This window comes from Pipra filicauda, unplaced genomic scaffold (assembly GCF_003945595.2).
Source record: "Pipra filicauda isolate LSUMZ 115617 unplaced genomic scaffold, ASM394559v2 scaffold401_size638136_pilon, whole genome shotgun sequence".
NCBI lineage: Eukaryota > Metazoa > Chordata > Aves > Passeriformes > Pipridae > Pipra > Pipra filicauda.
Window position 1 is genome coordinate 310,422 of NW_024104534.1, and position 25,026 is coordinate 335,447.

Genomic DNA, 25,026 nt, shown 5'->3' on the forward strand with positions numbered 1-25,026 from the left:
GGAGCCCCAAGCCACTCTGGAAAAATTTCTTCGCTGAAAGAGTGGTTAAGCACTGAAACAGGCTGCCCGGGGCAGTGGTGGAGTCACCATCCCTGGAAGGATTCAAAAAATGAGTAGACATGACACTTCACGATACGGTTTAGTGGGTACGGGGGTATTAGGTCAAAGGTTGGACTTGATGATCTTGGACGTCTTTTCCAACTTTAATGACTCTGTGATTCTAAGCATCTGTTTAAATAGGACAAAACTTGAACAGAAGCCTAGCAGAAATGAAAGAACGGTAAAGAAACCTGCGCCTTGCTTGCTTTGCAGGTCTTTCAAGTCCACTCATGATCTCATGCATGGATCTTCTGTGTTGTACCACACCGCGCATTGCTCTCCTGATCCCTAGAATAAATCCCTCCTGGACGTGTGGCCAGGGGGCCCTTGGCCCCCCGTGAGCTCCTGTGGGCTGCCTAGCTGTTTGCTGACCCCTTTGCCAGCCCTGGCACTCCTGGCAACATGGCAGCCTCCGGCATTCTCCACAACTCCCAGGAATCACAGTATCTCTTTCTGCAGCATGCTCTGCAATTCCAGCAATTGGATGCAATTCCAAACAATGCAATTCCAGAATCCTCTCTTCCTGGCTATGCCAGTGCGTGCCTTTACGTGCCTTATTTCTCATACATCACTGTGGTTTTAAAAAGCCCGGTTCTACTGATGTGTTCTGCAGTTTCCCAGACACAATAAAATCACTTTATAACAACTAATAATTAGTATTCTTTTAGGAAGGAAGGGATTCTCCCTCAAATTATAGAGACTCTCCCACATGCACACACATGCACACATAGCAGAGCTAAGGCGCAGCAACCTCCACCCTGCTGCAGACATCTGCAAAAAATGTCTATTTACAGAAACATTCTGGAGCAAGTAACATATCTATAAGTTAGAAAAGCAAGTAAAAGCATAATAGATAAGTTTCTGGTCACCTCTCTAGAGCTACTGTGTTCTCCTTCTCAAGAGAATTTAATGAAAGTACATTCTGAGATTGTCCAAATAATGATCTCGGTTTCTTGTCTGTACTTATCATTGCTTTGGGTTGGAAGGGGCCTTAAAGCTCATTCCATTCTAACACTGCTATGGGCAGGGACACCTTCCACTAAACCAGTCCGCTCCAAGCCCTGTCCAGCCTGGCCTTGGACACTTCCAGGGATGGGGCATTTAATTATTTATCTTTAACTACTTTTAATATTACTTTAAATATCCTTCTATCTTTTAGGAAGAATGTTAGGACAAGGTGCCTGAGAATCTTATGTTCAATGATCTGTATTTATGATAAGATAATTTTATTATAAATATTATCTCAAAACCTATGCAATTAAAAAAACTGGAGTAGTTAACTCAGATTCTGTTTCTGGTCCCAGGCCCTAAGCAAAGCAATTAACGTCTTGGCGTATTACAGCTACATTTTCCTCTACTTTAAAATGAAATTTGCTTCCCCCTGTTGCTGTTGTAGGGCAGATTCTCAAATAACACTCCTTGCTGCTTTTGCAGGCAGCCTGGATGGGAACCTTTTACTTACAACCACCCTCAGTTTTTCCTGAATGATGTTTTCCTGCAGAGGAAATCTGTTCTGCAGCCCCCAACCTGATATTCCCTGGATTCAGTGGCCCTCCATGACCAAAACTTTGGGAATGTCAGATGCAGAGAAAGCAATGAAACAGCCAAGATACAAAGTGCTGCCAGATGCACATTCTTGCGCCCTCCCTCATAATCTCTCTCAGGCGTGGGGAATGTGACTGTTGTGCCTGTAACTCCGCAGCACAGCATACTCACACAGACATACCACCGTTATTTTCTAGTTTTGCTGCTGCTACAAATCTTAATAAATGAGCAAAAAAACCAAACAACAAAAGGAAGCATGGGCAGAAGGCTATTCCCACAAGTTGGCAAGGCTGAACAAGGCTGCAGGAGCCCCTGTGTGGAGCCATGGCTCACCCTGGATCTCCCCCCGCCCGCTGCTGTGGCCAGATGGACAGACAGTCAGATGGACAGGCAGATGGACAGACAGCCACCACTGGTCCAAAAGCAGGGCCATGTGCCCATCCCCCCTGGCAGGACAGGGTGGCACGGGAAGGACTGTGGGCTTTAGGAGCAGTGCAGAACACTTGCTCCCCCTTGCAGCTGGGACACAGACTCCTGTCAGGCTCAGCATCCTGCAGGGTGAGCTCTGCTGACACCTACACTTACTGCGTGTGCAGTATTTTTCCAGTGGTCCCTTCCGTAAAAATGCCTTTGTACCCCAACAGAGGACTGAGATGTTGCTAAGGAAAATCCTCCTTCTGCACCAGGCTCAGCAACTCTGGAGGTTGCTCAGGCAGGACATATTGAGCATGACCACAAGCATCTTTGCTTGGCTGCCCCAACCCTCTCCGACTGGAAGGAATGGAGAGCCACACCAGAGCTGCCTGCTGGCACCATTGAGACCAACTGGAATGCGACATACAAGTAATGCAGCACCCTGAAGATGCCCTTAGTGGGCAGAGCAGCAGACGGTCTCCAATGCTCTGCAAGAGCCACATGGTCCCCTCTCCCCCCTGCTCCTGGAAAGGACCAAACTGGTTCACATCAATCCAGCAGCACCAAGTGCTGTCTGCAGCTGCTGCTCCCTCTTCAGCACTCCTGCACAATGGGTCTGCTCCTTTTTCTGGTCTTTCTGTCTTGGAGGACACCTGCAGAGGACACCTGTGTGTTTCTCCCTCATGGAACCTTCCCAGGACTGTAATGTGAGCAGTCATTTCACAAGACAGGCAGTCCTCGGTGAAGTGGATGCCTCTTATCTCTGGTGTACATTAAAGGGTATGTTCATTTTTACCTTCTAATTAGTGGCCTACCTCTGAGCATTTGAAAAACTTCCATTTCTTGTCCTCGTAGCTACTGCTCCCGGCACTCTGCATGCTGAAGGGAGCTCAGGTCTCATTTGCCCAGTTTACCTCTTTTTAATGAAACTCCACCATACAAACATTTCATCTGAGAAGAAGAATATCCAGGTCACTACATCTGTGCCGTGAAATTCATTCAGTCCTGGGATGCCCCATATACAAGAATAACACCTAAAGCAGCACACTGCCAGTGGTGAGCAGGACTGAGACAAGGGATGGCAAAGGCAGACCTCAAGGAAAGTGGTGGGAGACAGTGGCAGCTGAGCAGGTCCAGGTTAGGGAGACCTACTGGTGGGAGATGATCAGCTGCAAATGGGACAGACACGTGCAGAAAAATGGAGCAGTCAGAAACATACAGGAAGTATCAATTCAATATTCAGCTTGGAAAAAATGCAAGTAGGAGAAAACAGCCAAAAAAACACCAGAGAGCAGGGGCAAAATCCCTGGTAACAGTTATTGATGGATTTTAATTTACTCCATGCGGTAACTGAGCATCCTCGGAAGAACACAATGAGTGTCACTGGGTCCTCTCCATCCCCTCTCTTTTCCCAGTCCGCCCCCTATCCCACTAACAGTGGTTTAAGGAAAACAAATAAATTGGCCATTTTAAAACTGCCACATTTCCCTTCTAGATCCTCTGTTCTCTTCTGGACTTTACTAGACTTCAAACTCCCAATTGGATGTTTATGAGGATGCATTTTTGCATCACCTCAAATTTGTTTATGCAGCAAAAAAGGATGGAGGAAGTTTTATTAAAAAGTTCAGTGTCAAAGCATGGTTATACCAACGGTCAGTTAGTAGCTGAGTGGTGTGCCCAGTAATGTGGAAGTTTTGCTAGGAGGTGGTGGTTGCTCCTGACATGACTTCCATGGGCCCCGGGAACAGCAGCCCAGGTTGTAAACTGCAATGTGGACACATCACCTGAGGTTGCCTTTCTTTCTCAAGCCCAGCTTTTCTGTTGGTGACCTGCTAGTCAGTGATGTGCACCACTGATGAAATATGTGACTACGCTATCACCCTTTGACACAGGATGAGACACACAAGTACAGAACTCAGTGCTGAACTCACCTCCAAATATCATGTTTTCTGTGCAATTCACAACTTTTGCTGTTAGAAGATAAAGTGAGCTCCAGCCTAAGCGCGCTACCTACAAAACCAACAAGCAAAGAAACTGCCTATTACCATAACAACAAAGCAGAAATGTAATTCTAGCTTTGAGTTTCTGCAGCTATACCAAGGGCACTAGAGACACCAAGGCTGTGGGACTTAATTTCCATTAGAGATAAAGCTCATCACAGAGCAGAGACCAGAGTGTACTCGTTTGGAGGAAGGCTGGCAATTGAATCCCTGGGACTATCCTGCCGTGAAGATGCATTTCCAACATGGTCCAGACACTGTGACCTGCTGTATACTCCAGACTCATCAAGCCACACTGTCTCTCAAAGCAGATAATCTATTTGTTTGATTGCTCTACATCTAGCAAGTAAATCTTGTTTATGGAATTGGGCATTTCAATATCTATCTTCCTCTTACATCCATTACAGGACATTCCTTCAGCACTGAATTTGAATAATTATAATATGGAAACATCAGAATTCATTGGGACCGGGAAGCCCTTGTGTCTGGTGCTATGCATGTAATGGAATGAACCTTTTAGATTGTTTTCAAATTAAAAAAAGCTGTCAGTTATTCTTATAACAAGTACGGAAGTGTAGGTACAAATGCAGACAAAAATCAGCAGAAAAGCATTAACAGTAACAGGAAATATTCTGTAAATGTGCATTAAGAGGAAGACCAAGTAAAGGAACCAGTTGTAGCTCAGCAGAGAAGGAGAGTACCCATAAATGTTCAGGATATTAAAAAAAAAGTTGTCCGTTAATAAAGAAGTCATCCATCCATCATCAAGTGGCTGTCACAGTTAATATCATCAACTAAGATCTTAGCCTGCAATAGGGAAGGAATAAGTTGGAGAAGCCTGAGATTGATAGATTCACTCTAAGACTTGTGAAGAATTGGCTAACAAATCTCAGAGCATTTGCTCATCATCTCTGAGAATTCATAGAAAATCGGAGAGGGAGAATTCTGGCAACACGGATATTGTCTAGCTTGGAAAAATGGGAAAAGAAGGACACAGTTGTGGAACAACTACTTGAACTCCAGTTCCTAGAAAAATAACTGAATAAATTATTTAACAATATTTTTAAGGACCCACAGCAGGTAACAAGGATATAATTAAAAGCCTACATCATTTTGTCCAGAATATGTGTATTAAACCAATCTGATCACCTGCATGTGGCTGAACACCAGTCCCCAGGTGAAAATGGGGCTGTAGAGGTGTCAGTAGTCGTACACTCTCCTAAGGAGACACAACTTACTGGGCAGGAAAACAAGGCAGCAGCCCGAGAAACATGGACTGGGTGAGACCTCAGCTGGAGCTACCTGTCAAGTTTTGAGTTTCACTCTATAAGATATGAAAAAACTGTCTGGTCCAGATGAGAGTGAAAACCAGAGATCTAGAAAAAATACCTGAAAGGAAAAAGTTGTTTAGTACAGGCCAGGAACGAGTAAGAGGGGAGTATCTCAGATATGTCATCAATCTGCTGAAAAGAAAAAGGGTGGTTTATTTTCCCATCCCTCATAGGAGAGAGAAGAATGGCTTTAACTTGCAGGAGGGAAGGTTCAGGATGGAGGTGATACTGAAGCCACGCTATAGGTTGAACTTCCTTAAGAAAATACCAGATAACTACTTATAAGAAATGATCTAAGTATTATTGAGCCTTTCTGGAGCAAAGGAGTGAGCCTGGGACTATGGTATGAAGTACATATATGTTCCCTAGGCAGTTGTTCCCAAAGATCACACTATGCTGACATTCCACTGTGAGGTGCTTGGAATAGATGCATTTGATATGAAAATAGAAATGTCATTTAATATATGACATCTTGTATTAGAAAGAAAACAAAATCTAATCTGAGAAAATGCTACTTAGCAAGGGTCAACACCTGGAGCTGTAAGTTAAGAAGAATTGGGGTGGGGATGATGCAATCTTTCTGAAGGCATTCCCAATTAAATCTTTAATAACAGTATCACAAATCATTTTCATCCACAGGTCTCTGATGTTTGACTTATACGATTACTGAGAAACGGCTTAACTCTACCTCATTTCTGCTCTATTGAGGCGAATTTCTTACGATGGTAATGGGCTCCGATGTCAGAGCAACAACTTAGACTGGCAGTGATTGGGAATAAGGTTCTAGAGACCCCCATGATGTGGTGATCCTGGTATTTAAGAACAAATACAAGTGATTCAATTACCACCAACTAAATCAGTAACAGCTCCCTGCAGACACCCAAACCAGACTATTTCCAAACGGGTGTGGAAGACCTGTGTTTGGTTTTGTTCATCAATCAGTTCTCAGATCAGCCATGTTTCCCTTGCATCCAGACAATTTTCCATACATAACACAAATGCAAGAGGGTTTTTCCAACTCACTCTAAATCATGAAGTCAGACAACCTTCTGGGCTTGTCCTGCAGCCCTTCAGAAATGCCAGTACTTGACTCACACAGACGCAACGATACTGTTTTTGAAAAGACCTGACAGAACTCAGACAGAGGTCGATGGGGTCACAGATAGAAGCCTGTGCTGGATTATTCAAAGGATTCTGTGGATGAATGACCTTGGATCCACACTAAGTATGCTGGGCAGAGAGGTCTCTGTCAAAGCCCTCAGGTACTGCGGCACACATGTGCCTGCAACATCTGAGGGTTTCTGCAAGAGGCTGAGATGTGGAGCTGCCCATGTCCCCTCCAGCCCAGCAAAGGCACTGTCCTGCTGCCCTGCACTCCCCCATCATGCTCCTCATCTCAGCACTTGGCACTGCCTCTGGCCTCACATGCACTTACCTGGACATCATCACCTCAAAGAGTCATAAAGAAATCATTCCTAGACTAAAAACCCTCTCCACATGAACTGCTGCAAACTTTCACATGTGAAGAACAGCAGCATTTGCAGTTGAGGTATTTTGCAGTCTGGGACTGCAAAAAAAAAATTAAACCTAGGCAAAACAAGAAAGTTCGATCGAGTCTGCTGATTACATCCCACTGCTTTAGATGGGATTTTTAAGGCCATGGGATTTTTAGTTCATGTGCTTTGGTGAAAAAACTAGAAGCCCATTTTTAACCTAGATTTGATGCAGAAATACATGGTCAGAAATTTCCTAGTAACAAACTGCTACCCTGTGGAGAGCAGAACAAAAACAGAGTATTGCAGCACAGCTTTTGGTACGGCTAATCCAGGAGTCATGGAAACACCCTCTCAGTATTATCCAATGCACCAAACTCCTATGGGGTCCCCTCTGTCAGGAGCCTGTCCTGCTCACGACACCTCACCCTCTGTACCACTTCCCTTCCGAGACTTCCTGCAAAGTCCCCAGGCCAACCTCTCTATGGCATCCGTGGCACCCTACTGCCTGAACACTTGTGTTGGGCTCAAGCTGGGGAAAAAAAAGCTTTTAATTCTGGGAAAATCATTTTAATTCAAACCCAAGAGCCACTTTCTGTCTTGTAAAAATGTATTTGCACCTTCCTGCTCTGCTGCAACAGTGTTGTTTGTGGAGGAAGGAATGGGGAGCCTGAGCACAGCCTTGCATTTGCAAGCAGGTCCCACCTCCTGGACACCAAACCTTGGCCTCATGCCTAGGAAAGCAGCAGGATGACGCAGAACAGATGCTGGATTCAAACTACAGATTGATAACAACACCCCCAGGCTCCTGCTCTCTGACTTAGCAAGAGAAGAACGGTTTGGCAAGACATGAAAACTGTATCTCAGTGCAGCTCCTTGTGAGGATTGCCATACAGCCTGTTTGAGCACAAGTACATCCACAGGCAGAGCTGCTATGCTCTTGCCTCCACTCAGGACTGCAGACCTCACCTGAGCAGATGCCCACAGCCAAGCCAGATGGGCTGGTGCTCTGATCACTGAGGAGAAAAAAAGGACCCATCTCCTTCAGCCTGGATATCTGAAAAAGCATTGGGAGAGTCTGATCTCAGAAGTTCCTCCTCCTCAGTTGGCTACAAAGGAATCGAGTGTTTTGTCTTTTTGAAATAAAGATGAACTTGTTCTTCAGAGTTTGCATGTTGGACTGAGAAGTTCCTGCTCACCTGTCCACACTGGACCATCACAGCGGAAACAACCCTTGAAGCTTATGGGAAACCTGCTGTCCCCCTGGACACTCTGTGCTGGCTCTTCCGCTCTCTGACAGCTCCCCAAAGCAGCAGGACAGTCATGGCACAGCCCAGCAGTTCCCATGCTCCCTGAAGAACGGAGAGGTGGTGCTCGACTCCACTCAAAGGAAGAGAAAACTGAAGCCATGTCTATCAGCCTTTGAGCTGCTCACCTGCCCCAGGAGGTTGGTGGTTAATCCTTCTTTCCCATTAACTATAAACGAGTTGGTGGACATCAAACACATACAGCCCTCCTACACAGCCCCGTCAGGGACAGCCATCTGCAACACCTTCCGATCTGTGTGTCCAAACTGCTTCAGCCCCCACCCAGAGAAGAACAGGACATATTCAGCATCCTGGCTGCTGTAGCCACAGGGGAAAAAATCCCAGGGGAGTCACTGAGGTAGCTGACAGCAGTTCCTGTCCCCACCCTCAGCGTTCACTCTGAACAGGCTCTGGTGCTTGGTGTCCCCACGAGCTCATCCCACACAGAAGCCACCCCAGGAAAACATCAGTGCTGAGAGCTGGACTGGTGCCCAAAGGGAGGTTCGAAAGGGCCTTCATGGGGCTGCTGCTGAGTGCAGATGGGGTTAAGGAGGCACAGGAGGGTTGAAGGGGAGGCCAGAGCAGCTCAGCTCTCCACCATCACCATAGGCCTTCATCTGTCACATCCCAAACACCCTTCACATGGCTCTAAATATCACTGTGCCTGTTGCTGAACGGTAAAAGTGAAAGCTTCCTGACAGCCTGGGATCTGCAGGATCACTGTGTCTGGGGTATCTGTACATGAGCTGCCCTCCTGTGCAGTCCCCACAGACCAGTGCCTGTCTCCCCCACCCTCACTGGCACTTCAAAGGTGTCAGCAGTGCAGCGGTGCTTCTGCCACAGAAGCTTTGTGTTGTTCATTCCAAGTTTCTGTAATTGACTGGATTAAGGAAAAAAAGTTGATCTCATTGCAGAAGTAATTTTTTTGGTGAATTTTGCACAGCTGCAGGATCTCACTATGTGAAGAAAAATAAAACCTGCTTTATGTGTGGGAAATGTGGGAGGTTATCCTGGTTTTGGCCTGATTCTAGTAAGTTGCCGTGCATACTTAAACGTATTGAATCTATGGCCTAACTACTCAGCATGTTCTGAGTACAATAATGAATGTAACATTTCATGATCTCAAATGAAAGAGAAAAGTCTTTAGACACGAAACAGGGCTGAGATCAAAATTAGTGTTACAGGAACAACTTCCAGATCTTGCTTGCTCTTTTCAGGGGTGATATATTTAACTCCTTCAGCTGAAGATATTGCCTTCCTACTGCTGGAGCTGCAGCCTAGCAGAGACAGGGGAAAAAATAAACAACAATGAAGATTTATAAAGTTTATATACTTTATTTAGTTATTAATACGTTTCTCACCTTGAGAATAAAATGTGGAAGTTGTCAAGGAAGGCATCATCATAAATAAAGGAAAAAGCTTACAAAAGAGGAAAAAATTGTGTCCTACATTGTGATGATCAGTAACTCAATCATACTCCTTGGAAATACTCTCACAATCACCACTCCCTGTGGAGCAGAATAAGACAGAGGTACAGGCTATCAAAGGCCAAGCTGCAACCTTATTTGTTAAAATTAGTAAGAAGAAGGAAAAAGTAAGCATTTTTAAGGATTTTAGCTGCACTGCATTTCAGATCATAAGAAGCTGGAGGATGTCTGCCCTTCGAGCTGCATGCCACCCAAACACAGAGACAACGACAAACTGTTACCTAAAAACATGCTATGACCCGTCCCTGGCAGGCAGAACCCCTCATGGCAGCTGTCTGAAGCATCTAAGCCAAACAGTCGTGGTGCTATAATGCTGCGTTTCTCTGGGAGGGTACAGGTGTGCACTCCGGGCAGGTACCACCAAGAGGTGCACTGCTAAAACGAGCAATGCAAGAACCTCCAAGGTCTCCCTCACTGAGAGCAAGGCAGAGGTCAGTAGCTAGCATCGCTGCTATTTCCAAGCAAAGGACTAATGACTCAGATTCATTTTGACTCTTCCAACGGCGGGATGTGTTGGCGGATGAAGGTGCACAGTGGTTATAGTGTGAATCCTCCAAGATAAGACAAAACCAGCAGAAGACTGTACGAGGCTCTCACTTGGTCGTGAGGAGGAACCATCCCATCCCAGAACAGGGAGCAGAAAGCCTGGACTCAGTAAGTCACATCAACCTCCCCAAAACACTTCCCTCCCATGGGGAGGAAGGAGTAAAGAAAGGGCTTTCAAACTCTCTTTAACCATAGCTGAACACTGGATCCTCCAACACTGAAAGCAAAAGCAGAAGTGAATGTTGGGATTTGTTTGTTCCAGGGCCTGACTCTGGGCTGGAAACAGGCTGGAGATTATGAGCATCTCTGTAAAGGCTGCCAGGACACACACTCTGACCCCAGTGAGGAAATTGGAGCTTGGAGTAGTCTTGCCCCTAGAAGGCAGCAGAAGAGCCCTCTGGCTCTAACAACATTGCATAAATCAGGAACACACACACACAGAGCACTAATCAGTGCTAACACAGAGACTACAGCTATCCCTGCTAGAGTGTTTCTGATCCTAGAGTCACAAAAGAGGCATTTCCAGAGATCCACATCTTGCCTAGCAAAAAGCCACTTTGTTCAGTGCAGCTAGCTTTGTTCCACATGTCACCAAAATCACTGTCTTTCCGCTGTAAGTCTGAGAGCTGTGATGCTGCACTAGACCCAATGCCTGCCACTCAGTGTTCCCCTCCCACCAGCCCTTCTGGCCAGTACCAGCAGAAAATCCCACCTCTGAGATGTCCCACCTCCAAATTGACAAGATTCTCGAGTGGGCTATCATGGACATGGTGGAAGATGCCCTGTTCTATCCTACCTCCTATGATGAGGCAGGCAGTATCCTGCTTGGTTCGCAGCGGGCAGCACAGAGCACTGGTCACAGTGATCACAACATCCTGGGAATGGTGGTTTGCACCAGCAAAATCTCCTCACCAACATTTTCAGCACTGCCAGCAAGATGCACAGCAGAAGAATTTGCTATGGTCCCATCCCTGAGATGAATTAGAGCCCATGATTATGTTTCTGGCAAGCACCGAGAGAAAGCTTTGTCCTTCGCCAAAGATTCATATTCAGCCTTGGTAAATGGTGCTGGCCAAGAGCAGAGGAGCGAGTTGGATTGAGGCAGTCCCCCAACCCTGGGGCAACGCAGCTCAGAAGAACTGTGCACGGGGGCTCACTGACTCATAGTCATTGCAAAATTATTTTTCAAACGAGACCCATTGATAATTTACACATGATTTCTTTTTGGAAATATCTGAAGTTCTATTTTTCATCCCATAACAGACCGAGGTTCAAGTCCAGTCTTCATCTGGTGCCAGTTATCACTGTGATCATCAGCAGTGGCAGTGCAATGCGACAAGTCACAGGCTCTCCTCTAAATCTTGCTATTGAGAGTGATTACTTGGTCTTGGGTAATGAATTAGTCCTATTATACAGCAGCTGGCACAGGAGAAGCAAATCTGCTGCTCAGGCAGCTCATTACATGGGCAGGGCTGGAACTGCTCAGCCGTGTGCTGCACACACAGACCGCAGCAGCATTTTTAAACTGAATTCTGCACACAGTTCTCCAGGACTGCAAAACAAACTACATCCATCAACCCAGTTTCTGTCTGTTACTTTCTGAGTTAAGCATTTGCTCACCCCTTGGAAATACAATTTCTGTTCTGTGCAATTTCTGCACAGCACTTTGCCATATCCATATCAAATCCAAACTCTGTTAATTCTTCATTTGCTGTCACCCTTTGCAAACTCCATCACTTCTCATCTACATTTTTTCTCCTCCAAACTCCTCCGTACCAATTATTCCTTCTACCCCACTACCAAAATCTTGCCAGATCTTGACACTGCCTCTTCTATGACCGAACCTCACTTCTGTAGCAACTGGAACTGCTCCTGTGCTGCACCAGCTTGTTGCTGTGGGTCAGGCTTTGTGGCAATGGCTCAAGGAGGAGCATGTGGGCACACAGCAGCTGCAGGGTTTTGTTTTGGAAACATGACTAAAGTGCTAAATAAGTGAATTAGAAAGGATCAGGAAGACAAAGCAGATCCAGTCAGCCAATTTAAAAGAACATTCTGAAAGTGCTAATAGAGACCACAGTAAAACTAAGCAGAATGACAGAATATACTCAATTAGCAATGCTATAGCCGTGGTGGCATAAGCATCTGTGTTCTGTACTCTTGGGAGTGCTGGTGATACCTGCTGTTACACCAACTATCACAGGTATGCTTGTGAAAGTATAAACTCCTTTCTGTGAAGACTGTCAGGAGAAAAGAAGTAGTCAAGGAGTGAGAAAACTACTGTGCAAAATAAGAAATAGGTAAGCCAGAAGACAAGGAGCAGAAGCAAAAAAGAGTGAGTCTTCCTCTAATCAAAGGTCAGCCACAAAGGTCAGATGCTCCTCAGTTTAAATTCAGGAAAAGGAAAGTGAGGTGTGTTGAATATATGTTCAAGTTATACATGACTATTTACGTGAACTCTGGTAAGTCTTCAAAGAAGAGGTAACAACACAAGAAACAAAATACACTAGTAATAAATGTGAAATATTACATATGGAGGTAATAGTTGGAATCTGACAGGTACTTTTTATGTCCCAAACAATATCCACCAGCCCAAAGATTCTTGTTCCTTCCCTCAGTCTTCCATAAAAGCCAGTCTCTTGTAGCCCAGGTTGCTGCTCCACATTAATCCCTTCCATGTTCCCCATTCCACTGCTGCATTTTCTCAAGCAGTCTCAGGCCTGTCCCTGGCTGAAGGGCTCTGAGGACCAGGAGCAGTGCCGAACTGCCAGAACTACACTGCTAGTGCAGTAAGCAACTGCATTTAATCCTGAGCTAACAGATATTAAGGAAGTTTTTATCGGGATTCCAAGTAAAAGATAGGGGCAAATCTTGGAAGATGAAAGGAGCGGCTTGGGACTTTTAATTGTGTTGTGATGTGCCTCTGATCCCTCCTCACCCTCACACCTTTCTACCTTTTTCTCATTGCTGGGCTCCCCGAGAGTGAAAGAGCATTTCAAAGACCAAGATTCAGTGCTAATGGGACAGCCTGACAATTCCAGGCTGCATATCCAGCCCAGAGGAGCTCCTGCTCCTGCTTTTCCTCTCTGTGATGGGCTAAAGCCTTGCAAATTGTCCCTGCTCTGGCAGCATCACCACCAGCGATTCAGCAGCTGGGCTGGGCAGATGCTCTGCAGCTTTACATCAGCTGCGCCCCTTCCTTGCTTAAAATCATAGAACATCTCATCAGAGCACACTGTAGAACAGCCATGGAAAACTCGCATACCTTCATTACAGACCTTGGTCTGATCTATTCTATGACACAAAATCCCAGGTGCTCCCAAGACTCATTATTTCTAATTACCTATTACTGAGGGTTTTTTCCTCCATGGAAAACCAACTTACAGGGCAGAAGAGAGGCACAGAACTGATCAATAGGGCATAAGAAGTGATAGCAGGCAAAAGAGCTAATGTTGAAATGATTCTGTTCCCAGGGACTGCAGCAGCAGAGGTCCAGGAGGCCATTGCAAGTGCCATAGAGCTGGGAAAGCCCCGGGAGATCTGTGCAATAAACAAACACGGTGCTCAAACAAACACTGGAAGATCACAGTGCTTTTGCTGCCAGCATCGCAGTGGGAATATCTGTGGCTCAAGAATAGTCTGCACAGTCTACTCTTACCAACTATGAATGTAGGAAAAGTGCCAGATAGGTCTCAAACGATGTCAAAGACAGATTTTTCAACCTTTGGGTCTGCACTTGTTGAGGACCTCAAAGATCAGTGACCAAAGACATCTGTCAGTCAACCTAAATGAACTCCAAAGTGCCTCTACTGATGACTGAGTACTGAGGGGACTGCTCACAAATGCTGACAAAGGTGTATGTGAAAAGACACTGGCCTGTTCCACTACCAGATATGTTCTACAAAATGCAGAGTGGCAGATTCTGAGCAAGCCATGGCACCCCTTTCCAGAATTTACCAGCAAAAAAGTAAACCACAACTGTACTAGGCTAATACAAAAGCTATTTTGATAACACGATGTGGAAAACTGGATTACTAGTACAAGCAAAAAGCTTTCTCTGCTATTCCATACACCTGTAAAAGGAGTGCCTCCCAGGGTGGTCACCGTAGCGGGTACAGAGAAGGTACCATGGCAGGCAGTGCTGCCAGGGAGTCTACATCCCAGGGAGCATACAGCCTGCTCTCCCTCTCAGTCACAAGTGCACTTTTGCAGGTATGGCAGGTATGCAAGGTGCTCTCCCTAACCTCTGGCTGCAGGAGCTCCGTAGGTACAGTGCAAACCTGCTTACAGCCCTGCCACATACCAACCCTGTACAGCAGGTCCTCTCAAAAGGTAATGTTTTACACAGTGGCGTGACATAAAAAATTCCAAATACACTAAAGCATACTTATATTTTTCAAGATAAACACTCGTTGAAGCACACTGTTCTTGGAAAACAGTGGCTGAGCAAACAGTTGCCCCTGGTTTCACGCTGTTCTGCACACTAAGGGGCTCATACCAATAAAAGGAGTGTGACATGTAATTAAATACGGCCAATGACACTTTCAAGTAACATGAACTGATGACAGCATGCAAAGCACAGTGTGGGGACCACCAAATCCATTATGCTGTTTTCAGGTTTCCCCAGGTCCTCTGTCCCTGCCTGCTAACACGAGCCATGCAGGGTTACTTGAAATGAGCACACAGGGAGCAGCCACCATGCCACAGCCCCAAATTTTGGGAAGCTTCCAGCAAACCTGCTGTGTGTGCTCAGGGAGCGAGGCACAGCTCAAAAGTGCTGGATGCTGAAAAAGCTGCCCAGAATGAGTGCTCCCTGGAAGCACCAGAAATCAAAGACAGAAATATCAGTGCCGTATGTCAAATATTCCAAGACACAAGTTAGCAGTGCCTGGCTCCCTGCGCTCTGCTGAGAGTGGGAACAGGGTGAACACAGGTAACGTGAGAAACTTCCACGGCCCCAACTTGTAGTGTGGCCACAGTGAAAACAACCGCAACAGTCCCAAACACTTCCAAAGACAGATACTATCTGCAATGCTGCAGCACCACATACTTGCTGCTGTTGTTGTGGGACTTCTCCAAAACAGAAGAATGTCCTATCTTCGGGATTGCACTTGGTGTCAGCAGTCAGTGAAGTAACGAAACCAACTCCTGAGCCCATACTCAGACACTTCAGATTCTGAAAATGCAGCACCAGGGTGCATTACCAATAATAATGGGCTCCATATGCATAAGCAATCATGGAAGATAAGGTATCATAGAAAATAAAACAAAGGTTTAATCTGGTTAGTTAAATGACCAATTAATTCTATCTGATCATTTATTATCACAAAAGTAAAAGTGAAATAAATAAGTAGAAAAAATCAAATCCCATCAAACAGCCAGAACCTTCTGGTCTTGTTTCAAAGTCAAATTTTCCATACTGGACCCCTAAATAAAGTTTTGTTTTTAGAAAATAACAAGTATCTGGCATCTTCTCATTATTCCTATTGTGTCTTTTTAAACTACATTTAGTATAAAGTGCTGTGTTTGTGGCACAATACTCAAGGCACTAAAGGTGCACTTTGCACCCAAGCTGGAAAGGGAGACTAGAATTTCGTGCACGCATCGCTGTGTGTTTTTCTACGGGACATGTGCCCCATTCAGAGCACAGAATGAGCTGGGAATTCTTTAGGAAACTGAGAAATCCTCAGGTAAGTCTTCAATGATCCACATTTTTCACTGTCGCTCTATATCCACCCTTTCCATGCAGGTGCACAGTAACTCAATCTTTCACATTAGAAGGCAGTCATTTGCAGGAAGATTGTGTTTAGACTCTCTTTGTAACCACCAGGCTGTAAGATATCCTCCAGTTTAAGCCTCCCATGAGGATATCTTTTAGCTAAGGATAAAGAAAAAACATCTTTATAAATTCTGTCCTGTGCAGTTTCTGTAAGGCCAACAGTGTGACTGTTCTCACCTGCTACAGGTGCAGCATCCAAGAGTCCAGCTTCTGCAACACCCCAACTTGTGCAGCAGACAGAAAAGCTCACAGAAAGTGCCACAACTATCTTTGCAAGACCCTTCCCTTCACAAATTTTGGCTATTTATGGCACTACTCAGTTTTTATATTCTATCTATAACTTCAACAGTTTGAGACAATTATCACCAGACACATAACAGACATCACTCTTATAGGAGAGGGATTGTGAACTGCAGCATCACATCTCCTTCACATTCTCCTGGGGCTTTAAATTCCCCCAGAAAACTTGATTGAAGAGTGATTTTCTGGCAGCACAACATAATTTCCTCCCCCTTTTATATTTGATTTCATTCACATTTGCCAGAAATGTCAATGGTCAGATGACCACAAGTTTCAAACTCTGAAAAATACAGTTACAGAAAGTCAGAGATACAAAAAAGACATTGTAAAATTAAACCACAAGGCAATCCCACAGGATTTTCACTGTCACTCCTGTCTCACAAACGTCTCACTTTAGACAAAGATTTGCTTTTAAATCAGGCAGAGCAAACCACCTTCAGCACCTTTGAGTACTGAACTTTGAAAACTTCGCCTTTCCCTTGAGACAAAACCCACAGCAGCCTGCATCTATAACAATGCCAATCTCCCCCTCTGCCTTCCTTAGGGAGTCATCCCTGCACCAAAAGAACAAAAACCATCCTTCTGCACCCACGGGAGATGCCATCCCCACTTCAGCCATGGTTGCTGCCCCAGCACCATCTCTCAGGGGCAGCAAAATGGCCAGAACACTCAGGAGGGTGCCACAAGCGTCCCTGGGCAGGAGACAGAAGTACCAGTCCTACCCTAGCAGTGATGCTCCTCCCCAGTGCCACCTCTCAGGGACAGCAGAACAGCCAGGATGCTCAGGATGGTGCCACAAGCATCCCTGGGCAGGGAACACCAGTTCCAGGCAGCACCAGCTGCTCAGCTTGTAGCACCAGAACGGGTGTCCTGAGCACAACACTGTGTGCACTCCCTGGCTGCAAAGAAGGGTTCAGCACCCACAGCCTTATCCCACTGGATTAAAGACCAGATTTCCCTCCCATCAAACAAGACTACAGATATGAACATTACTTCCTCCATGGAGTATCCTTAAAAAAAAACATCCCCTTGGTCCTTGTGGTTCTCCATGAATTTTATGTTAAGCTGATTTTTGAGTGGGGAGATGAAGGAATGAGAGAGCCTGAGATAACAAACTCCAAGAATGTAGAAGAACCTTCTGAGAAAGCAAAGTACCATCACTGTGTGCAGAGGATACGGGCATCCAGGTGCTCTCCATACACAACCTTACTGTCCTTTGTACAGTCACCAGGAAAAGCTGTTTCAGCAGGTACCAACATCTCCTCCCTTTCAAGTGTATTACACACATTATACAGCTCCCATGATGGCAGACCAGCTCCAGCAGCTGCCTGTTCCAGCACTTGCTGTGGCAGCACAGCCATCCCATCACAACACTGGTGCAGCGATGCTTGCTTCTGGGACTGGCTGGATATTTTCAGACAAAATGGTTTGGGTTTTTTCTTCGTGAAAATATGCTCCATCACTAAGGTGAAGAAAAAAATCTCTCTAAAAATAGGGCTTTCTTCATAACAGTGTTTCACAGAAATGTTCAGAATGTTGTCATGAAATGGAATTCTCCCTGCTCATCAGCTGGCAGGTTCTTGTTTCTCCCTTAGGACACTGTCTCCTTGGATCCTATCAGCATATGACAAGATACAGTTTGGCACAGAAATCCTCTACACATTATCTGCTTTTACAAAATAAATTAGAGGCATTATAATTTCTATGTATTCCCATCACCCTTTTTCTCTATGACTCCCTGGGCACAATGAAGGAAGCAGTCTGTGTGCTATGGCAGGCCATGCCTCCTGCAGCTGGATGTGCCTCAGCCTCCAGGTTCAAATGTTTGCGCATCTGCGTGTCCATGTGGCAGCTGTCCCAGGCTGGGTTAGGTGAGGTGCATTACCCCTCGAGCATTACACAGCCGTGGAAGCAATGAACACTCTGTAGGACACGCACAGGTGAAGCACAGCCCAGGGAGAAGGGCACAATTCCTTCCTTCCTAAGTGCCTCACGGTTCTGGTAAATCAAGTTGTGTAAAGTGCAGACAAGATCAGTGGTAGCTTGCAGTCCTACTCAGTCCAGCTTGTCCAGTCAGATTCCAAAGCCACCTCCATCCATGCTGGAAGTGCACGCTGTGCTTCGTACAGAGACTTACATCTGTGGGATGACTGAAGCTATAAAAAGTGCTGACAATTTCCAGCAAATTTGCATGTGTTCCTGCTGCTGCTTATGTAAGTGATTTCTAGCTAACTGCAAATACAAAAAGCAAAGCCCAAAATAGCTTTTAAACAAACCACTTGCAAATGTGACTGAATGACACATCTCCCCAGCCCTCCAAAAATCACTTGTCTAGAAAAGGCAGCCGCAACAGAGATTTCTCCAGAGGGTCCCATGCTGGTCCTCCTGTAATACACACCCCGGAGGTCTAACACCACTTCACTCTCTTGACATCTATGTTGCCCATAAAGTTTGTCACAAACTGAAACAACTGAGCCTTGCCCTAGGTTGCTCTTAGGTCTGGATCTTTCTACACGTATCATCATCCCAAGCATCTGTGATGCAGGTGGGGTAAGGAGGCAGCCAGTCTTAGGGTAGGAAGCATGAGCTGTCAAAAAATCTCTCAGTGTATTATGCACCACACTCCATTGGCTCTACATCAGTGTTCATCACGGCAGTGCTGGCTTCTCACCTGCATCTGCACAGATTCCCTCTTGCACCAGGCTGGGAAGAGCAACTACTTAACCTGGGACTGCTGACAGTCTGTAGCTGTTAATCACCAAAGGAGGGGTGAGGGTTGAAACTGATGGTATCTACTCAATGGGATTCCGAGCATTGCAGATCAGCTTGCACAGACCAAGATCAGTCAAAGCAAAACCAGCTGAATTTGGCAGCAGTCTTCAGGATTCCTCTGGTGTCCACGGATTCTCATGCTCAGGAAATACTGGTTAGGGACCATTTCTCCATTAACCTACTATCTCCAAGAGCACAACAGTATAAGGAACAGTTACTTGGTTTCCCAACACAAGAAAGACAAGGATATACTGGAGAGAGTCTGGCAAGGGGTCACAATGATGATTAAGGGACTTGGAGCATCTGTCATACAAGGAAAGGCTGAAAGAACTGGGACTGTTTAGCATGAAGACAAGAAGGTTCAAGAGGGATATTTTGAATGTGAATAAAAACCTATAGGGGGACACCAAAGAAAGCAGAGACTGACTGTTCTCAGTGATATCCAGTGAAAGGATGAGATTCAATGGGCACAAATTAAAACACAGAAAATCCCTTTAGAGGGACACAAGAAAAAACTGTGAGGGTAGTCAAACACTGGAACACATTATCCAGAACAGTTGTGGTGTCCACCTTTGCACACATTCAAAACCTGACAGACATGTCCAGGGAAGCCAGACTAGCTGATCTCTGAGGTTCTTCCAATCCAGTGATTCTGTGAACAAAACCACAGCAGCCTCCCCAACTTCTCCCAACCAGCCCAGCCTCAGGGAATCCATTCGGAACCCCACCATGGAGCTGATACCCTCCCTTGCTCACTTTGCTCTCTGTTTTTGATAGTCTTTTGGTTTATGCTAGCCCTTTTGCTTCATGACAACAGTATCCTCTCCAGAGCTCACAGAGACATGTCGTTTCTGGCTCATCCTTACCACACGGTCCTCCAGCTCTCATTGTTTCCATCACTGCCCTGAGCATGAACCTCCAGGCATCATTATTTTCCTATAACCCATCATTTGTGGGCTTGCAGCAGCCACAGGAGCGGGAACCAAAGGATGCCAAATGTCTTTACCTCTCTGTGTCTTGCTTGCAGCCCACTTCCAACATTTTTGGTTCTTTTCTTGATCTTCTGTGATGAATGAATTGAAAACACAGTTTTGATAGCAAGAGAACTCAGGAGGTGGCAAAGGCAACAGCCCTCAGGAACACCCATCTCCGGCACTGGGTTTTGTTTCCTGCAAGCCATCTTCATGGTTTTCTCAGAGCTGCCCAACTCTTCATTTGCCATTACAGCCTCTTCAGGTTACCCACCAGCCATGCCTATCCAGTTTTCTTTGCAAGAGCCAAGAGCTACCACTCACCGTGAGGGTACACAAGGCGGGAGAGCTGCCCCATCCTCAGCTCCTGGAGGAGCCAGCTGGATGATCAGTGCTGGCAGCTCCAAAGCCTGGCTGCCTGTGAGGAGACGCGGGTGCTGTTGGTGCATCGGGTTCCTCCCAAATCAGTGATAGCATCGGGAACAGTCATTTCTCCTCCTTCATCCGGCAGGAACCAGCACGCCTCAGACTGGCTGCTGAGCCACCACTCGAGGGTGGGAGAGATTCTGCTCTCTGCTGTTCTTCACACCTTTCTCACTTCCCTCTTTCAGCTCCGGACCAAAACTCAGCACAGACTTTAGACCAGCTTTGTCAGAGGAGATGCCAGTGCTGATAAATGTGAAGACCTATGAATGAGAATATCCAGCCTTTCTGTCTAAACGCAATGCACACTTCAAGTCACAAAGGCTCCAGAAGGCCACCTCCTTTTGGTAGCTCCCAGTCACTCAACAGACTTTGCTGAGAGTAGAAAGGGTGTGTGCCATGTAGGGCAAACACTATCAGCCCTGGCAAGCCTTGGACAATGCCGCAAGCCACATTCAGTCACTGCTGTGGCAGAAAATGCAGCTAGTTCTCCTTTGGGCTCCAGAGAGAGCACAGGTACCTTCTGGAGTGAACTGGGTGTGGGGAAATGATGGCAGGACAAAGGGAGGGAGTAACATCTTCCTCTTTCAACAACAATGTGTGGTTAAGTTCAGCTCAGGACATAGCACGGAACCTTACTGAAGGGCCAGGGCCACCCAAAGCCAATGCAAGGGCTGGCTGGTACAGAAGGGAGACTCATGGCCATGGCCCCATCTGAACATGCACTGTCATCACCTCCCTGAAGCCAACTCCAATGTCAATGTGACTGGGTAGGGACTCGGATCAGAGAACAGAGAAGAACAGTATTTCTATTGTGGCGTCTTTCAGCTGGATCAGGTCCCTGAGGAAGCTGCATACCTGCACACAAGGGAAAGGCCACCTGTACACAAGGGAAAGGCTACCTGTACTCAAGGGAAAGGCTACCTGCACAGAGCCATGACAGACAGACATACACAGAGCTGCCTTCTTCTATGTGCCAAGTACCTGTGATCTACTGTGATGTGTGCCAAGCACCTCTGATCCCATAAATTTGATAAATTTGGTTAATTAGCTGTCATTTGACAAATTTATTAACTCTAGTTTTTACTCCTTATTAGGTACCATCTCTGGAGTAGAGGAAAACATGACAGAGCGAACATACTCAGCACTTGTCATCTTTCTTGCCTTCTTCCTGAAGGTTTGCTCAAGAGAAAAGAGGCCAGGCTGTATAGACAACTGGTCTTCAGTAACGTTTTCACTGGTACCTGAGCCAAGGGTCAGAAGGGCACATGTGCGGGACTGCAGGCACTGATCTGAGAACAGTAGAACTTGCTCAGACTTAAGCAGGGAAAGGGGAATTTCCGAGAAGATGACAAGAAAGCAAAGTTACGGTGTTTGCAGAAGTGATTCCTCCCTGCCTTTGCTTAGCAGAGTTTGTCACATCTCATGATACACTTTGCCTCAAACAATTCCTAAATTCCTGGTTAGATGTGCAAATATTTCATCATGGCCAGGCTTCGCGAACGAAGATTTGGGAAGGGTCTCTACCCACGTTTGTTACAAGCACGCTGGTGGCTAAAAAGGCCAATACGAGACAGGCACATTCGGTTGCAAAAGGCACAGCAGAAAGACTCCTTAGGTGGTAAATTCTGCAGGGCACGATTCTTTCTGCGTTGTCTTTTCTCCTCAAGGGTGATCCTGCGTGCGTTCTCAAAGGAAGCAGCAGCGTTATAGACGGTGTATCTCCAGACCTCCCGGTTGGAGGCCAGAGTAGACCAGTTATGTTGATCAATATGGCCAAGGCTGAGATGTTGTTTCAGGGAGTCCTTGTATCTTTTCTTTGGGGCTCCTCTGTTGCGGCAGCCGGTGGCAAGTTCACCATAAAGCAGGACCTTCGGGAGGCGGTGGTTGGTCCTTCATCCTGGAGACGTGCCCTGCCCAGCGCAGCTGCGTTCTCAGTAACACGGCCTCAATGCTTGTGACTGCTGCTTGTTCTAGAACAGATGTATTGGTCACATCATCTGACCAGTGGATGTTTAGGATTGTACGGAGGCAGCGTTGTGAATTTGTGAAACTACAAACATTCACATATCTCAGTAAATGATCTTGTAGGTGGCAAAACTGCCAAACAAAAGGACTCCCGCATTCTAAAACTAACAAAAGAAATCCCAAGTGCTTCAGTGGCACGGGAAAGTCCCTGGACTCACTCTTGTAGCACTAAGTGGGCAAGTTTTACTCCTGCTTTCCTGTCTGTCCAGGTAATAATGACAAACAGGAACTCAACAGAAACATCACAGATTTTTTAATTTATTCAGACATGAGAAACCAAAAGACAATGCCAGATCTGTGGGCAAAACGTCCTTTTGCACAGAATCTTTTACTCACAGAACATTGCTCTACATGCAACTGGTGGGCAGGTTCCTGCCCCTCTGGATTCCCTGGAAGGTATGCATGGAAAATCTGGGATGGGCACTGCCAGCCTTGCATACAAGCAAAGCAGGCTGGTCCTTAGGAACCTGGAGGACAAACAGAAGCTGACCTGAGAAACGCTGTGCTGCTAATGGTTTCAGTCCAGTCACTGCATGGAGATGCTCCCAGAGACTGTTGCCATACCCATATCCTCCAAATGACAACAGGGCATGGCCAGTGAGGGAAGGACTGAGGGGGTCATGGCAGGTTCTTGCTTTGGTGCACAAGATGTTTCAGATTTCACATGCAGAGATCGTGAAGGCACCCTTCATGGACATATATTTTACACTCTCATTGTGTCTTGTTTGCATGGGACAGAAAACAATACATATGTTCAGGTCCAAGCAGTCCTGAGGTGAGAATCCAACTGTCACCCCAACTGTTAGGGCCCTGAAAACAACTAAAACCAATAGAACTTCTCAGCATTGTGACAGAAAGTCCATGACTTTTGGGTCTGGGTGACTGACCCTAACTCTGCTGGGGCTCCCTGAGCCATGCCACATATATGGTAGCAAGGTTTCTGCAGCCAGCTGGGGAACTGTTGCAACAGAAGGGGAGAAGAGAATAAGAAGACTCCACAGAGACCTTAGAGCATCTTCCAGTACCTAAAAGGGCTCCAAGAGAGCTGGAGAAGAACTTCAGACAGGGGCATGGAGCGACAGGACAAGGTGGAATGGCTTTCAACCGAAGAAGGGTAGATTTAGATTAGATATTAGGAAGAAATTCTTTCCCATGAGGATGGTGAGGCCGTGGCACAGGTTGCCCAGACAAGTTGTGGCTGCCCCATCCCTGGAAGTGTTCAAGGCCAGGTTGGATGGGGCTGGGAGCAACCTGGTCTAGTGGAAGGTGTCCCTGCCCATGGCAAGCAGGGTGTAATGGGATGATCTTTAGAGTCCCTTCCAACCCAAACCATCTTGTGATTCTATGATTCTATATCTGAATTACCTCTTCCACAACATAAAGCCATGAGACTTTCAGTGAAAAGAAATGAAAGGGAGAGGGCGGGGGAGAGAGAGGGAGTGTAACTTGCCCAGCATCTGGCCCTCGTGAGTGACTGGCAGGGGCTGCCTCACCGCAGCCACTGACTTCTGCTGCTCTTTACCGATTGTGAAAACCCAAGTGTCCGGACCATCCCACAGCTCGCCACGCACCTGAGCCCTGCTCACGGCTACGACTGCGGGTACCAAATGCTCTACCTGCCGGAGCGGGGCCGGGCAGGCGGCTCCCCCTCCGAGCGCCGCAGATTCTTACAGCACCCAGCAGCCTCAGCCGGGGCACCTGCCCGGGGCACAGGGCACAGCGATGCCGAGGGGATCCCCAAGAGCAGCGCCGTGTGGGCCGCGAGGGCCCCCCCCAGCACTGCCGGCACCCCCGCGGGACATCCCCGGGCCGCCGCTCCCCGCCGCCCGCTCGGCGCGGCCCCGGTCCCGGCCCCGGTCCTACCTCCAGCAGCTGGACGTAGCTGGCCGGGAACCAGCCTCGCAGCCCGTCCTCCTTCTGTCCTTCCCACCAGCCGCCGTCTGGCACCTGCAGCACCGTGATCAGCTCCCCCGCGGCGAAGTGCAGCCCTTGCCGGTGCCGCTCCCCGGAGAAGGGGTACAGCGCTTGGCAGCGGGTCCCCGACATCCCGCCGGGACGCGCCCGCCGCCCGTACCCCGCAGGGCTGCGGGAGGGTCCGGCCCCTCCGCTCCGGGGGCCCCGCTCCGCCTGGGGCCGCGGCGGGCGCGGGCAGCGCGGGCAGCGGGAGCGGAGCAGCCTCGGCGCCCACGGGCACCGCCGGCTCGGGGTGGGGCGGGAGAGGCGGGACGGGAGGAGGGGGAGAGGGGGAGGAGAAGAGAGAGAGAAGGGGGAGGAGGGGAGAGGGGGAGGAAGCAGGGGGAGGAGAGGCCACGCGGGTGCGCAGAGCGATCCGCGGTTGTGACAGTCGTGTCGGCGGGACAGAGAGAGAAACCGTGTATGACCTGAGAGACAAGGGAGAGACACCGTGTGTGTGCGAGTGCACGGGAAAAACCTCATGCGTGTGTCTGTGTGTGACAGATACTGTCCGAGGACCACTCTGTGTGTCACCGGTGTGCTCGACACACCTCTTGTGTGTGTGCGCACGCGTGTGTGAG

At 47.2% G+C, this 25,026-nt stretch overlaps 1 protein-coding gene across 1 annotated transcript in view; it reads right to left on the reverse strand.

Moving 5' to 3' along the window:
* GAS7 (growth arrest specific 7) overlaps window positions 1–24,666 on the reverse strand; it is a 107,304-nt gene extending 82,638 nt beyond the window's left edge. Inside the window, exon 1 of the mRNA XM_027748623.2 lies at window positions 24,356–24,666. Coding sequence (XP_027604424.1) covers window positions 24,356–24,538 — 183 coding nt within the window. The 5' untranslated portion in view covers window positions 24,539–24,666. The remainder of the gene's footprint in view (window positions 1–24,355) is intronic.
* Window positions 24,667–25,026: the final 360 nt, after the last annotated feature.